At 40.2% G+C, this 16,844-nt stretch overlaps 1 protein-coding gene across 2 annotated transcripts in view; it reads right to left on the reverse strand.

Annotated features, from left to right (window-relative positions):
* CAMK1D (calcium/calmodulin dependent protein kinase ID) overlaps nt 1-16,844 on the reverse strand; it is a 431,996-nt gene that overhangs the window by 160,456 nt on the left and 254,696 nt on the right. For both annotated transcript variants that reach the window (XM_025445547.3, XM_025445546.3), the window contains exon 3: nt 13,394-13,468. In XM_025445547.3, coding sequence (XP_025301332.1) covers nt 13,394-13,468 — 75 coding nt within the window. The remainder of the gene's footprint in view (nt 1-13,393; nt 13,469-16,844) is intronic.

Below are 16,844 nucleotides of genomic sequence, written 5' to 3' on the forward strand. Positions count from 1 at the left end.
AAATCCTAGGAGAGAACATAGGTAGTAACCTCTTTGAAATCAGCCTTTGCAACGTCTCTCTAGATATGTCTCCTGAAATAGGGGAAACAAAAGCAAAATTCAAACATGAGATTCATCAAAATAAAAAGCTTCTGCACAGTGAAGGAAACAATCCACAAAACTAAAAGGCAACCTACAGAATGGGAGAAGATATTTGCAAATGATATATCAGATAAAGGATTAGTATTCAAAATATATAAAGAACTTACACAACTCAACACACACACACACACACACACAAATAATCGAATTAAAAATGGGCAGAAGACATGAACAACATTTCTCCAGAGCAGATATACAGATGGCCAAAAGACATATGAAAAGATGCTCAATATCACTCATCATCAGGGAAATGCAAATCATAACTACAATGAGATACCACCTTGCACCTGTCAGAATGGCTAAAATCAACCACACAAGAAACAACAGGTGTTGGTGAGAATCTGGAGAAAGGGAACCCTTGTTCACTGCTGGTGGGAATGCAAACTGGTGCAGCCACTGTGGAAAACACAATGGAGGTTCCTCAAAATTTAAAAATAGAACTACCTTATGATTCAGCAATTGCCCTACTGGGTATTTACCCAAAGAATACAAAAACACTAATTCAAAGAGATACCTGTGCCTCTAAGTTTTTGCAGCAGTATTTGAAGTAGCAAGATATGAAGCAGCCCACATGTCCATGGATTGATGAACAGATAAAGAAGTAGTGGCATACATACACGATGGAACACGACTCAGCCATAAAAAGAATGAAATCTTGCCATTTGCAATGACATGGATGGAGCTAGAGAGTATAATGCTAAGTGACACAAGGCAGAGATACCACATGACTTTATTTACATGTGGAATTTAAGAAACAACTGCTATTTCTCCTCCTGAACCCAGGGCCCACCCATGGGGCCCTCCCCTGCTCTGAGAGTCCCTCTGCTGCACCCACTCCCCGACTCCCTTGGGGCACTGAGCTTCCTTTAGCACAGGGGTGTGGGGGCTCATACCCATCCTACTGTTTCACTGCCAGGATGTGCTTTTTCTGACAATCACATGCAGGGCTGGCCACATAATCCACTGGGCCCAGTGCAGAGTAAAAATGTATATTCTTTATACAAAAAAATAGGAAAAAAATTGCTTCCTTTCTTGTGCTCTCATTCTACCTGTCATGGTGTTTTTTTATCTGTTATTTAATGTCATGCTTTCTTGGTCATGCAGATACTCGTCTGCATGCAGACCCCTGTGGCTCCGGGGTTCCAGCCCACGTTGGTGAGCTGCGTTCATGCATCTCATTCCACCCCCCACATGGGTGCCCAGGTCCCCACCGGGCTGGGACTAGGGGAGTGGGCAGCCAAGAACCTATCCAGGGAAGGTGACAGAAGAAGCTGGGGACCTGGGGGTGGGGTGGGGGACGACTGTGCTCCAGGATGAAGGGCTGGTACAAAGACCAGCATTGTAAGGAGCCTGGGTGGGATGGTGAGGGGGTTTACCCTGATGCTCTGAAAGGAAAGAAAGGATCTAGATGCCTGAAAAGAGTAAAAAGAGCATTATCGAGATTGGAAAAACATGAGAGCAAACCTGGAGGTTGGAATGTACACATCCCATTTGCAGGGCGTGAGGAAATTGGTTTAGCTGAAGCAGAGAGCCTGTTTCTTTTAGTAAGTTATCAGATAGAACTGCAGTTCAGGAGCATCTCAAACCAAAAGGTATAATCTGATATATTCAGAAATGGATTACTGCATAGGCAGGTTTTGTACAAGCCCTGTTTTTATCTACTTAGGAAATTAGAAGCACAGAAGTTCATGGTGATACCGTCTGGATTTTTAATTTTACAAGCCTCGGCTTGCTGGCTTTTAGAGTATTACATATTTCCTCAAATCAAATAAATATTTGTACAACATATAAGTTAATAAATGGATAATTTCTGAAATTGATGCTGTATATTCTAAACATGACTTTACTCTTTATGAACTTTTATGGATTTTCAAATTTGAGTATTAAAAACCAATTGTTTCCTATGAAAATTTTTACAACTGTAGGGGGGATGGGTGAAACAGGTAAAGGGGATTAAGGATACACTTATCGTGATGAGCACTGGATAATGCATAGAATTACTAATCACTAAATTGTGCACCTGAAACTAATATAACACTGTATGGCAACTCTACTGAAATTAAAATAAACTGTTAAAAAAAAAAACACAACAAAAGTTTTTTTACAATTGTTCTATAATGTATGGGATATTTAAATCCCATTAAAGAACTTTAAAGAACTCATTAGAAATTTAATGAAATATGTTAAGTTTCATTTGAATGGGAAAGAATGGAAAGATGATGTTTAGAAAAGTACTATGAAAATCTTTAAGTCAAAAATGATTATAATAAGAATGTGGTCATAAAAAGTAAAAACTGGGGACACCTGGGTGGCTCCGTGGGTTAAGCATCTGAATCTTGGTTTCTGCTCAAATCATGATCTCAGGGTCATGACACTGAGCCCCTCATAGGGCTCCGTGCTTAGCGTAGAGTCTGCTTAAGATTCTCTCCCTCTCTCCTCTCTCTCTTTCTCCAAACAGAAGGAAAAACTATTACAAGAGACAAAGGAGAACATTATACAATGATAAGAGGGTCAACTACCAAGAAGATACAAGCATCAAACAAGCGCAGAATAGCAGAGTTCCAAAATACATGAAGCAATCTTCGACAGGATTGCAGGGAGGAAAAGATAGCTCTATAAAAATAGTAGGAGCCTTCCATACCCTACCTTTCATAGCAGATAGAACCACCAGACGGAACGTTAAGTTAGGAAACTGAGGACATGAACAACACCAAAGACCAGTTGGACCTAACAGACACACACAGAATGCCATCCAACAACAGCAAAACACATATTTTTCCCGAGTTTGCACAGAACATTCTCCACCATATAAGGCAAAACAAAACAAAATAAAAAAAACCCACCAAAGCTTAATAAATTTAAAAAAACTGAAATCATACAAAGTATCTTTTCTAAGCACAGCAGAAGGAAACTAGAAGATCAACCATGGAAAGAAAACTGGAAAATTCACAGAAACGTAGAAATTAAACAATGCATTCTTAAACAGCCCCAGGGTCAAAGAAGAAATCACAGAGAAATGAGGAAATATCTTAAGACAAGTGAAAATGAAAGCACAGCATCCCAAAACTCATGGGATGCAGCAAAAGCAGTGCTAAGAGGAAAATTTATAGTTATAACAGCTTACATTAAAAGAGAAGACAGTTCAAACCTGCTCACAGACTGGACCCCTTCACGGACTAAACCGCCTCACAGATTGGACCCCCTCACAGACTAAACTCTCCCCCCCCCCTCAGACTAGACCCCTCACAGACTGGACCCCCTCACACATTAAACCCTTCATGTCCCACCCAGGCTCCTTAATATTTCTCCTTGTATCAGGCTGAAGGGCTGAAGGAACAGGCCCCACCCCACCTATTCCAAGCGCATTCATCTGGCTTGTCCCAATCACCCTATATCCAAGTGTATCTCCTCCACACAGCTTTCCCTGTGACCCACAGTCCCCACACAAACCCCAAGGGGTACAGAGGTTGTGCATCATGATGGCTCCTCCACAAAGAAAACCATTGCAGAGACCAGCTGTGCCCCCAACCTGTTCCCATTCACCTAGTACTAAACAAAAGTCATCAGACCCTAGATTCTCAATTACAGTCATATTATGAACAAAGATAAGACTTTGGAAATTTATATGTAAATATATTAAGGTATCATACGCAGAAACACTTTTGTCTTCATTATAACTCTTGCCTGTTTGAAAAGACTTTCTCTTGGGAGTAATAATTTGTGTTCTAATTAAAACTGTTTCTGGGAACACACTGCATGAATTATGAATACAATATGCACATGAAGCTACCACTGGCAACCCCCACAAACAGGTTCATGCAGAAGCCAATGGGGTAGATAAACCACACTTTTCTCTTGAAGGCTGTATATATTTTCATGTCTTAGACTATTCAGGAATCTAAAATTCTTTAGAGAAAGTGCATTCAATTATTAGCATTTCTAGTTCAGCAGGTAACTTCTACGTATCTTAATACTATCACAAAATGAAAGAAATATTAGACATATTTGTATCTTATGTGGAATATACGTAATGCAACCTATCATAATATTGGTAAAACATGCTCATCTATTCCTTCATTAATTGACAAAATTATCTAAGAAAGAAACATGATCATTGCTATGTATGTGGAGATTAGTTTAGTGATTTCCTGTGATATTATTTAGTAAACTTTTCCCCCCACACAAACCATGACAAAATACAGGGCATTTTCTAGTTAGCTCTGCTTTTAAAATCCTTATTTAATCACAAATAATATATATTTTTCCAAGTAAACTATTCACATTAGTGTTACCTACTAGATTTATTCCTAGAAAATATCAGCAGTGTATTGTATTATGCTGGTTAAGGGCATTCACTGGGCCACTTGCTGGCTTGGGGAAACAATCCAACCCCTCTGCTCAGGTTCTCCTTGTAAAATTGGGATAAAAGTGGCTCCTGGGGCTCCTGGGTAGCTCAGTCGGTTAAGCATCTGCTTTTGGCTCAGGACATGAACCCGCGGTTCTGGGATGGAGCCCCACATCTGCATCTGGCTCTCTGCTCAGAAGGGAATCTGCTTCTCCCTCAACCTCTGCCTAGCTCTCTTGCTCACACTCTCTTGCTCACCTTCTCTCAAATAAATAAAATCTTTAAAAAAAAAAAAAAAAGTGGCTCCTAAGTTTTTTGTCAGGGTTGTGACTGTTAACCATTATCCTTCTTATATGTAATTCTATTAATTGAACAAATACATGTTAAATGCCTACCATACCATTCAAGCACTGCTCTAGCAGAGAACAGAAGTGAGAAAAATTTTCTGAGGGTGACAAGTGCTATAGAAAAAAACCAAGTTGGGGAAGGGGACAGGGAATGAAGATGAGTGTGGCAGGAGGTGGTGGGGGAGTAGCTATCTCACATAGGGGATCTGGGGAATATCTCAATGAGAAAGTGTTATCTGGCAAAATTTTGAATATTTCCTTCATTCCACGATAGCATTAAGATCTCTAAGGGAAAGTGCTCCAAGCAGAAAGAATAACAGGAACAAAGGCCCACAGTCATGCAGGCCTTTTGAGGAACAGCAAGGCCAGTGTGGCTGCAGATGAATGAAATCATGAGAGAGAGAGAAGGGGAAGCTGAGGTCAGAGAGGTTACCAGGGACCCAGGACACACAGTGTCCTGGAGGTCGCTCTAAGGACTTGGTCTTTTACTGAGATGGGAAGCAAATGGGAGCTCTCAACAGAGGAACAGCAAAGCCTGGCTGATCTGCTAAGAAAGAACAGTGCAGTGGGAAAGGTTGTGGGGACAAAGATACGTTTCATAAATGATGGTGGCTTGAATCAGAGTGGTAGCTGCAGAGATGATGGCAAAGGGGTTGGATTACCAATAGTCCCAAGCTGGGACCATGGGATTTGCCAATGGATAGGATGGTGGGGCGGAAGAGCAGAAGATGAGTCAAGGATGACTGAGGGTTTTGGCCTGAGCAACTAGAAGAACAAAGTTGCCATTTGCGGAGAGGAGATAGACAGCAGGAGAAGCAGATTTTGTGTAAAATTCAGGAGTTTATTTTGGATCTGGTAAGTGAGCGATGCTTATTACACAGCCAAGTGGAACTCTCGAGCAGAAAGTTGGATATACATGCACGGTTTCAGGGGAGGAGTCCAGGCTGATGATAGAAATTTGAGAGTGACCCATATATAGAAATTTAAGTCTTACTGAAAACATGATATAATTCAATAGGGAATAAAATACTTTTATAAGAAAAAAAATAGTCATCCTGATATGTCCTTTGAATTATACCAGCCTGAAGTATATGTTACATCCCATGCTGGTATAGACGTCAAAGGGGAGGAGTTGGGGGGGGCCTTTATCATCACCAAATATATGGGCTGATACGCCACAACCAAAGCAGATGAGGAATAAACTCTAAATAAACTGACTTCTCAATGGCATCTTATCTCAATGTCGTATTGACCTTATACTATCTAAAGAAGAATGGTTCAAAAATTAGCATTCTGGAAAAAAAAAGATAATTCTCTCAAAACCCAAATAAAACTGTAAATATAGACCACTATAAACAATCAAGTCTCTGCTGTAGCTTGCAAAGGAACAAATATGCTACAGTACTCAGAATCGAAATAGCAATTAGCTAAGTAATAAAATTAGGGTGCTGAGCAGCCCCTGTTATATTTGAGCATCAGTGCCCAAGATGATGTTTCCTAGGAAACCAAAAACCTCCCAGGCACAAATAATGTGAAATAAGTCCCCCCAAATGTTGCGCTCTAGACACTCCCCAAGTATTTAGAAACAAAATCAATCAAATCAAATCAGTCAAAAAAAGAAAATATTTCAGAACAAATTTAACAAAAATATAGAAGGGTCACACATTGAAAACTATATAACATTAAGAGAAATGAAAGATCTAAATAAATGAGGGATTGACTGACCATGTTTGTGGACTGAAACACTTGATTTTTTAAGCTACTGGTTGTTTCCAAACTAATATACAAGACTCAATGCAATCCCAAATTCCCACAAGCCCTTCTGCTAAATAAATAAATAAATAAATAAATAAATAAATAAATAAATAAATAGTAGATAAACTGCCTCTGATATTCATGTGAAAATGCAAACAATCTAGAATACCCAAAGCAATTTTTAAGATTTTTAAAAAAATTTATGACAGGATAGACAGAGAAAGAGAGAGAGAGAGAGAGGCAGAGACACAGGCAGAGGCATAAGCAGGCTCCATGCCGGGAACCCGACGCAGGACTCGATCCCAGGAACTGGACTCCAGGAACAGGCCCCGGGGCAAAGGCAGGCGCCAAACCGCTGAGCCACCCAGGGATCCCCCCAAAGTAATTTTTAAAAAGATTTACTTACTTATTTGAGAGAGAGACATATACACAGAGAGAAGCAGGCTCCCTGCTGAGTGCAGAACCCGACACGGGACTCAATCTCAGGACCCTGAGATCATGACCTGAGCTTAACCACCTGAGCTACCCAGGCACCTCTCTAGAATTTTAAGAATTATAAGAATTTTAAGAAAACAGGGCAGCCCCGGTGATGCAGCGGTTTAGCACCACCTGCAACCCAGGGCGTGATCTGGAGACCCTGGATCGAGTCCCACGTCAGGCTCTCTGCATGGAGCCTGCTTCTCCCTCTGCCTGGGTCTCTGCCTCTCTCTCTATCTCTCTATCTCTCTCTCTCTCTCTGCATCTCTATGAATAAATAAATAAAATCTTAAAAAAAAAGAATTTTAAGAAAATAATAACAAAGTTAGAGGACTCTGATACCTGATTTCAAGACTTACTAGAAAGCTACAGTAAATGAGATGGTATCATATTGACAAAAGACAGATATATAGAGTAATGGAATAGAATGAGTCCAGAAATTAAGTCAGCCTTATATGGTCTAAGGTACCAAGGCAATTAATTGAGAAAAGAAAAGACGTTTTAATGAATGGTGCTGAATATTGGATATCCCAATGGAAAAATTAAAAAGTATCCTCCTTACTTCACACCATGTATTAAAATTAATTTGAAGTTGGTCTTATAATAGACCTAGGTGGAAAACTAAAACTATACAACTTCTAGAAGAAAAGAACATTTGCAAACTTACAGTAGGCAAAGACACAAAAAGCACAAATCATAAAAGGAAACAAACTGATGAGTTGAATTTTATCATCATTAAAACTTCTCCTGTTCCAAAGGTACCATTAAGCATTAGGTGTTGGTTTCTTGGGTATGACACCAAAAGCATAAGTGACAAAAGAACGAATAAGCTGAACTACACCAAGACAAAAACCTTTGGTGCTACATGTGATACCACTGAGAAAGTAAAAGGACAACCCACAGGATAGGAGAAAACATTCTAATGCATGTCTAATAAGGGACTTCTACTAGAATACATAAAGAAGTCTTAAGCTCAAAAACAAAAGTCAAAAACCCAATTTAAAAATGCATAAGGTATTTGAATAGATACTGCTCTATAGGAGATATACAGGTGTCCAATAAGCACAGGAAAAGATGATCAACATCACTGGTCATCAGGGAAATGTAAATCAAAACTGCAATGAGATATCACTTCACACCCACAAAAATGGCTATCACCAAAAAGACAAATAATTAACAAGTCCTGGAGAGGGTGTGGAGACAATGGAATTCTGATATAGTGCTCGTGAGATTGTAAAATGGTGCAGCCACTTTGGAACACAGTTCAAAAGTTCCTTAAAATGTTAGACATAGAGTTACCATTTGACCCAGCCATTCCACTCCTAGGTATACACCCAAGGGAAATAAAAACATAGGGTCACACAAAAATCTGTACATGGAAATGTCTAGCATCTTTATCGTTAATAGCTGAAAAGTATAAACAATGTAAATGTCCATCAACCAATGAATGGATAAATAAAATGTAATATAGCCTTATAATGGAATATTATTTGGCCACAAAAGGGAATTAAGTATTGACACATGCTACATCATGGATAAATCCTGAAAAGATTAAGCCACATGAATGAAGACAATCACCAAAGGCCACATATCATATGATCTAGAATAGGCAAATCCTTGGGAATAGAAAGTAAGAGGTTGGGGAAGGAAGAACTGAGAGTGATAATGGGTATGAATCTCTTTTATTTGTTCTCCTCTAGAATATAAAATGTTCTAAAATTAGATTGTGTGATGGCTGTACGATTCTGTGGCTAAAACAAAAATCACTGAATTGTACACTCTAAATGCATAAATTGTATGGCATGAAATTATATTGTATGTATATTGTATGGAATTATAGCTCAAAAAGGCGAGTTTTTAAAAAGGCTTCATTAAGAAAACAATAAAAAGCTACGGAATGGGAGAAAAATTCATATTACGTATATTTGACAGAAGATAAAATAGATAAAGAACACTCACAACCCAATAATATGATAAACCATCCAATAAAAAGTGAGCAAAAGATTTGAAGAGACATTTTACCAAAGGAGATATGCAAATGGCCCATTAAGACATAAAAAAGTGATCACCATCATTTATCAGCAGGAAAATGCAAATTAAAACTACTGTGGGATATGACTACAAACCCATTAAAATGGCTAAAATTGAAAAGATAAAGTATGAAGCACTGATGGGAATGTGTATTAACAAGAACTTACATATGCTGTTGACAAAAATGTATAATGGTAAAAACCACTTTGGAAAACTGACAGTTTCTTAAAAAGTTCAACCTAACCCCCATTGTATGGCCCACTCACTCTGGTCCTAGCTCTTCACCCAAACATATATATACACACCATATATATCCACACCAATGCTGTACCTGAATGTTCTCAGAAGCTTGGTTTCTAACATACAAACTGGAAATAATCCAAATATTTCAGCAACAGCAAATGGCTAAAATGTGGACTCATCTGTATAGAATACTAATCAGCAATGAAAAAGAACATGCTACCACACGAACCAATGTCAGTAAGTATGATGAGTAAAATAAGCCAGACAAAAAAATGGACTTCTATATAATTCCATGTACATAATATTTTAGAAAATTCAAAATCAACTCTAATGATTGAAAATAGTTGTCCCCAAGGTCAGGGGTAAGGAAGCGAGCATGTCAAAGGGGCCAAAGGCATCTTTAGGGTGATGAAAATTTTCTGTTCTTGATTATGGTGGTGGTTTCACCAGTATGATTCGCTCCCACATTCATCACTGAATTGTTCAGTTTATTTATTTTTTTAAAGATTTTATTTATTTATTAATGATAGACATAGAGAGAGAGAGAGAGGCAGAGACACAGGCAGAGGGAGAAGCAGGCTCCATGCAGGGAGCACAATGTGGGACTCGATCCCAGGACTCCAGGATCACACCCTGGGCCAAAGGCAGGTGCCAAACCGCTGAGCCACCCAGCGATCCCCTGAATTGTTCAGTTTAAATGGGTGCAGTTAATTGGATGTAAATTATACCTCAACAAAGTTGAATTTTAAAAAAGTAATGAGAACCAAAAAAAAAAAAATAATGAGAACCAATGGAAAAACAATTTATATACAAGTTAACAGCTTGCAATTAGCAAATCCAACATTTGTGTAAATAGCGCTTCTAAACTCCTCAACGGTGCACATAAATCGTGTCCTCCTTAAGCACTTCAAACATTCCTTGCCTCTAGATCTGGATTCTATCACCAACTTGCCTGACAAACCTCATCTGGGATCCCCAAAAGTTCATTCTAGCCCGACTCCTCTGTGTTATTACAAATCCTGAACGAATGTGATCCATATTGAGGAGGTTTTAGAATGATTGTGAAAGGGGATAAAGCCCTGATAGAAAAGCTCAGTGAAGGAGTGGGGACAGCTGTGCCCCAAGAAGATTTCCAAAGTCTGTTCCTAGGTTTGTTCCATTCCAGACACTTTTATACTCTCAATGCCGACCCATCTTTACATAAACTCCTGCTGGTAAGTAGACAATCAAGTTGCTTAGAAAGTTAGAATTCAAATCCACTTGAACTTCATCTCATAAAATGAAAAGACCATCTGCAGAGATACTGATGAAACAATACAGATGTCCATAAAGAGACAGTCCGTATTGGGGACCTTCTATTTATGGCATTATTTATATTTAATACATTTTTATACATTTTTCTCATTCAGGACTCACTAAGACCTTCTAATATAAATATTATGATGATGAAGATGTCAATATTATTATTTCTTTCCATTAAGGAAACTGATACTCAGAGAGACCCAGTTATTTGTCCATATTTACCTAGCTAATAAGAGGCAGAGCTGAGATTTACATAAGGGGATGCTTTCGACTGATTTATTTAGTGACAGATCCATAAACAGAGATCTTAAAGCAAGGGAATACATAGACCAATAGATTCAAATATTAATGCATTTTTTTCACATCACCAATAAAAAAGCACACATTTAAATATACTACCGACATTTTTGTTGGGCTTTTTCCTGTCATTAAAATGCCATATTCTTCCTACTGGGAAGTTAATGTTTGGGGAGAAAGTGGTTCACCTGCGTAAGAGTAGCCTCTATTAAAAAAAAAAAAAAAAAAAAAAAGAGTAGTCTCTATTGTTCAAAAGAAAGCCACAGGCCCAAAATGGCACCATTTAGGTTAAGGCCCCAAGTCAATAAACCAAGACTTAATACCTAACTTAACTGCAGTTTCAATTTTCCAGGAATGTATTTTTTAATCAGTCAGTATAGCATTTCCTGGTCAATACTAGGAAATTTACTGATAGACCCTTTCTATCCCTTTTAGGATGGCAAGCTTGCCTCAACAATGCATTCCTGCTAATAAGTTCCTTTCTTTTTCTTTTCCAGTGCTCTCTTTTTGCCTTAAAAAACCTTTCTTTTGTTTAGCTCATCTCTACTTGCTAGATGGGATGCTGCCCAACTCATGAATCATTTAATAAAGCCAACTAGATCTTCACATTTACTCAGCTGAATTCTGGGTTTTTTTTTAACACGATATAAAACAAAGTCACATGAACTTCTAGGGAGTATCCCAAATCTGGGGAGAGCTACTGCTCTCAAGGAAGAACCAGAATGTGGCGAATTATGAAACAAACAGTATAGCAAGGAACTAGGAAAGATTACATTTAGGTAATCAGGAATAAATGAGGAGCCAGCAGTTGAAACTGCTTAAGCCACCAGTCTCATGGCAGACAGTAACAGCCAAAGCTGTAAAACTTCTGGTCACTGATGTGGGAAGCAAAGGCAAAAGAAAAAGTTATATTTTCATACTACTTACTGCCCATTGACACATCCTTAAAACAGGCAGTGACATTCCCCAAGGAACTCAGCTGCCTGGATGTTAATACTTTGCTAAGGGCAAGAGGCAATCTTAGCCCGGCCCTCAGAATCCTGTAAGTTTCCTTTAACATATAAAAATTCCTTTGGAAGCTTCCTTTTGCTCTACCCCTCTAAGATCCATGCTGGCAATCACTCCCCAAGCATATGGCCCACTGATACACATCTGAAGAGTCTCATGACAGAGTTTTTTTCCATACAGTAATAAATAACCTTTTTTTCTAAAAAAAAAAAAAAAAAAAAAAAAGATTTTTATTTATTTATTCATGAGAGACACAGAGAGAGAGAGAGAGAGAGAGACACAGGCAGAGGGAGAAGCAGGCTCCCTAAGGGAGCCCGATGCAGGACTCAATCCCAGGATCTTGGGATCACGACCTGAGCAAGACAGATGCTCAACCACTGAGCCACCCAGGCATCCCATAAATAACCTTTTCCTAACAACAGCTAGCCCCCTCAGGATTCTGGAACTCTTGTTTCCAAAATACCTTGGAGGTTTGTGCTGTCCGTAACCTCCTCCCAACTTGAAAGTATATAATCAACCGCCCATCACAACCCCAGTACAGCTCTTTCTGCCCACAGGTTCTGTCCCAGTGCTTTAATAGAACCACCTTTTTGCACTGACATCTCAAGAAATCTTTCTTGGCCGTCAGCTCTGAACCCCAACATTTTCCTACATCCGTCGCCAGCTAGGACAGAGAAAAATTATCCATGTGCTTCCAGACTGGATGCTTTTAAAAATGTTGGTACAAAAAAGGCCTACAGTGTCCTATAAAAATGTTCAGGCAAAAAAAAAAAAAAAAAAAAAAAACCAACAACCCTACTAATGCAGAGACTAATTTCATTGAACAGTGGACATGTTACATTTACATGTGCCTTACAGGTTCGAGTCAAGTTTCGACCTGAGTATTCAGCTTTTTTATTTCTCCCCTCTTCTGATAATCTCCAGCCTCACTGGCAAGCAGAAATAATCCGCCGGGGGTGACAGTGTCATGGTGTGACCCAACTATACTTGTCTTAGGCCTGGCACAAGTTCCAGTTCACTTACATGTGCATTTATCTGCCGGCAGAGTCGATGGCAGGACAGAGCCCACAGGGACCATCTGCTGCCCTCCCCCAGCATCCCTCGAAATGAAGACAAGGTGGGAGTTTCTCCTAGAGACGGGAGCAGAGTGTACTTCTCGGTGGGCCCACTGGAGTGTTTTCAGGAAGCACCATTTGGACCTCGTGCATGAAAAAGCAAAAGAGGCACCCCGAATACAGGCGCCCTGCAATGGCAGCATCGGGTTCCACTGTGAGGATGGAGATGCTCAGTCTGGTGCCATGGCTGCCCGAGTCCCCAGTCCCACCCCATGGCTCACCTGGCCCGCCACCACCCCCGCTTCCTAGACCACAGGCGGACCTTCATGTTAGCCTGCGATCCCCACTCCCCTCACCCCCTTCCTCACCCATCAGGCACTCGAGGTACTCACAGCTGCATGACCAAGTACAAGTGATTGGGGCTTTCGTAAATGTCTTCCAGGGCAACGATGTTTTCATGCTTGATCCTGAAAGGGGAAAAAAAAAACCACAAACAGAAGAGTGAGTATGATCAGACACGAAGGCTTTTTAAAAACAGATGTTGTGATAGCAAAAAAAAAGTTCTAAGGATCCAAACTTCCTAAGGTGACACTGGAGACTCCGCTCAGTCTTGGCCCCAAACTCCCTTCCAGACCCCTGTCATGTGCGGGACTCCAGTGCAGGCAGAGGAAACCTCCACTGACCCCTCACTGGGGACCTAGTCACCACCACCACCAAAGGCCATCCTCAAGGACCCCAGCAAACTGGACTGCTTCTAATCAAAATGTGGTTCCCGAACATGGTGACAGCATCTCCCGGGAGCCTGTTAGAAAGGAAATATCAGAAAGGGAGACAGAACGTAAAGACTGCTAACTCTGGGAAACGAACTAGGGGTGTTGGAAGGGGAGGAGGGCGGGGGGTGGGAGTGAATGGGTGACGGGCACTGGGGGTTATTCTGTATGTTAGTAAATTGAACACCAATAAAAATAAAAAATAAAATTAAATAAATAAATAAATAAATAAATAAATAAATAAATAAATAAATAAATAAATAAAAAAAAAAAAAAAAAAGAAAGGCAAATTCTCAGGCCCTACCCTGGTCGAACAGATTCTGAATCCCTGAGGGGCAGAGCCCAGGAACTGGTTTTGTAAGTTCCTCAGATGATCCGTATGCACAAAGCAGAAATTCTATAGTCAACTCATGCTTTTCTTTCTTTTTTTTTTAAGATTGTATTTATTTATTTATTCATGAGAGACACAGAGAGAGAGGCAGAGACACAGGCAGAGGGAGAAGCAGGCTCCCTGCAGGGAGTCCAATGTGGGACTTGATCCCAGGACCCCCGGATCACACCTTGAGCCAAAAGCAGACGCTCAACCATTGAGCCACCCAGGGGCCCCAATCCATGCTTTTCAAGCTTCAGTGTACATGTGAGTCACCAGGGATCCTGGTTGCACTGCCCATTTTGATTCAGTGGAGCCAGGGCAGGCCTGAGCATCTGCATTTCTTTTTTTTTTTTTTAAAGATTTTATTTATTTGACAGAAAGAGCACAGCAGGGGGAGCGACAGAGGCAGAGGGAGAAGCAGACTCCCCACCGAGCAGAGAGCCCGATGCAGGACTCGATCCCAGGACCCTGAGATCATGACCTGAGCTGAAGGCAGACACTTAACCAACTGAGCCACCCAGGCCCTGGAGCATCTGCATTTCTAAGAGTAGCAAAGTCCTAACTACAGAACCAAGAGAGAAGGACACAGCCTCACACCGGCCCCTGGCATTACCCATTAGAGTAGCTTTCGCTCAGAATATAAGGCTTGCTAGTTATTTAAAGCATTTGCAAGAAGAATCATTTCATTACTCTACGAGCTAATGAACTCTTTCCAGAAGACTTTCACTGAAATGACTACTGAATCCCAGAAAAGCAAGTGTGTCATGTGCAGATTCCCCTGAACACCTGAAAGCAGGGACCGCGTCTCACTTATTTCGTTTCCCCTCCTACCCAGCATCCACCTGCTTAATAAATATCTCCTGGGTGAATGAATGATGCTCAAAAGCTGTCCCTACTGAACAGCAAGAACCATTATTCAGGGGAAATGGAGGCAATTTTCCCAAGTGTGAGCTGTCTTTCCCTCAAACGGAAGCTTATAAGGTGCAACAAATCAGAATATCATCTTTCCTCTGAGCAGATGAGAGAAGAGAACAAAACACTTCATTGAGGGTGGCTATGGTTTGCTCTGATTTCTACAGCTCTGAGTAGTCAGTGTGGTTGTCTGGAGGAGCAGAGAGGAAAGAGTGTATGCGATTCACATTCATCTGACTCCCGTGCACAGAGCGACAGCCCAATATTTATTTGTTAGCGGTGGTTACTCTGATACCTGAGCAAAATAATATCCATATTATAGAAATTACTTTTATAACATAGTATTATTATAGAAATAGTAATATAAACATATTATATGTAATAATATATAAATAATAGTATATTATAGGAACCAACTAAATATGCTACCAAGGAAACCATGACGAATTAAGTTAGAACTGCCGAGGTCCTGGATGTTTATGGAATGATCATTACTGGATATCCTGAAAGAATGATGACCACAAAAAGTATACAGCATATGGATGCTCCTGGTTTAATTTTTAAAGATTCACAATTAGAATCCCCCCAACCCAGGGGCACAAGCATTTTCTTTCAGTGAAGAAAGAATTTGGGGGTGTGCTAAGAGCATAGGCTCATGGGGATATGAAATAGTAGGGTTTACATGAAGGGTTGCCAGATAAAATGCAGGGGACCCCTGGGTTATGTTTCATTCTAGATAAACAACACTTTTTTTTGGTGTAAGTATGTCCTGAATATATTGCATTGTTGTTTATCTGAAATTCAAAAGTGACTGGGCACCCTGCATTTTCACGTGCTAAATCTGGCCACCCTAGTACATGAATCCCTGTCAATGGGTCTCTCAACTGAGCTTCAAGATTTGTACCTGCTGTCCCACCTCCCCTCAGAGGTTGAGCCAGGAAGGCTGTTTGAGCTCTGGAATACAGCCATTAATACAGATTCCACTACATACAAAGACTCAACTATGTGCAAAGCACAGGCCCAGCCAACACTGGAGACTCCAATAAATTAAGAATATAATCCCTTCTTTGGATGCAAGGGATAGAGAAATTAAAGTCTACTTAACCTGCCATGTCTTACATGACTTCTTGCAGTGGCTCGGATGATACTGCTCCTGACTCTCCCACTCAACTAATAAATCTCCCCCCTCAACTAATAAAAATAAATCAAGCAGTCAACCCGATCGTCATTTCCTGAGTTTTGCTATGTCTCTGAAAGAATATAAGAAAAAAATAAAATAAAATTTTGCCCTCAAAAAACCTAGCATCTAGCTGGAGAGACCCACGGAGCAGTTAGGAAAAAATTAAATGCTAAACTGTAGCATTGCTGTTAAGTTCAGAAAAAGCAAGGCTACAGACCCGGAAGTACAGTGAAGGCCTCAAAAAGTGATGAGCATAGTGCTGGATGAGTGATGTTTGAAGAGTATACTTCAGAAATTTCAAAAAAATCCTCAAATGGCCTCTTAAATGTCTCTTAAGTGGCTTTAACTAACTTGTAGATGTTGGAACGTGATAGAAGAAAAAAACATTCTGGCCCCCAACAGCTGTTCATAGGTACTTTATTCCACCCTCAGACTCTTAAGACATACAGAAATCGAGCTTGAAGTTTTAACAATGGGTACCTAGGTTACCTTCACAAACGTCATAGGAATATCCACCTACATATGTCTGGGCACCCACCACATACCAGGCACCGCACAAGGAATCCCCAAAGTACCAGGGCAGCCCTCAAGGAGCTCCCACAGGTGGG

Source organism: Canis lupus, chromosome 2, assembly GCF_003254725.2.
Source record: "Canis lupus dingo isolate Sandy chromosome 2, ASM325472v2, whole genome shotgun sequence".
In the NCBI taxonomy this organism is placed as follows: Eukaryota; Metazoa; Chordata; class Mammalia; order Carnivora; family Canidae; genus Canis; species Canis lupus.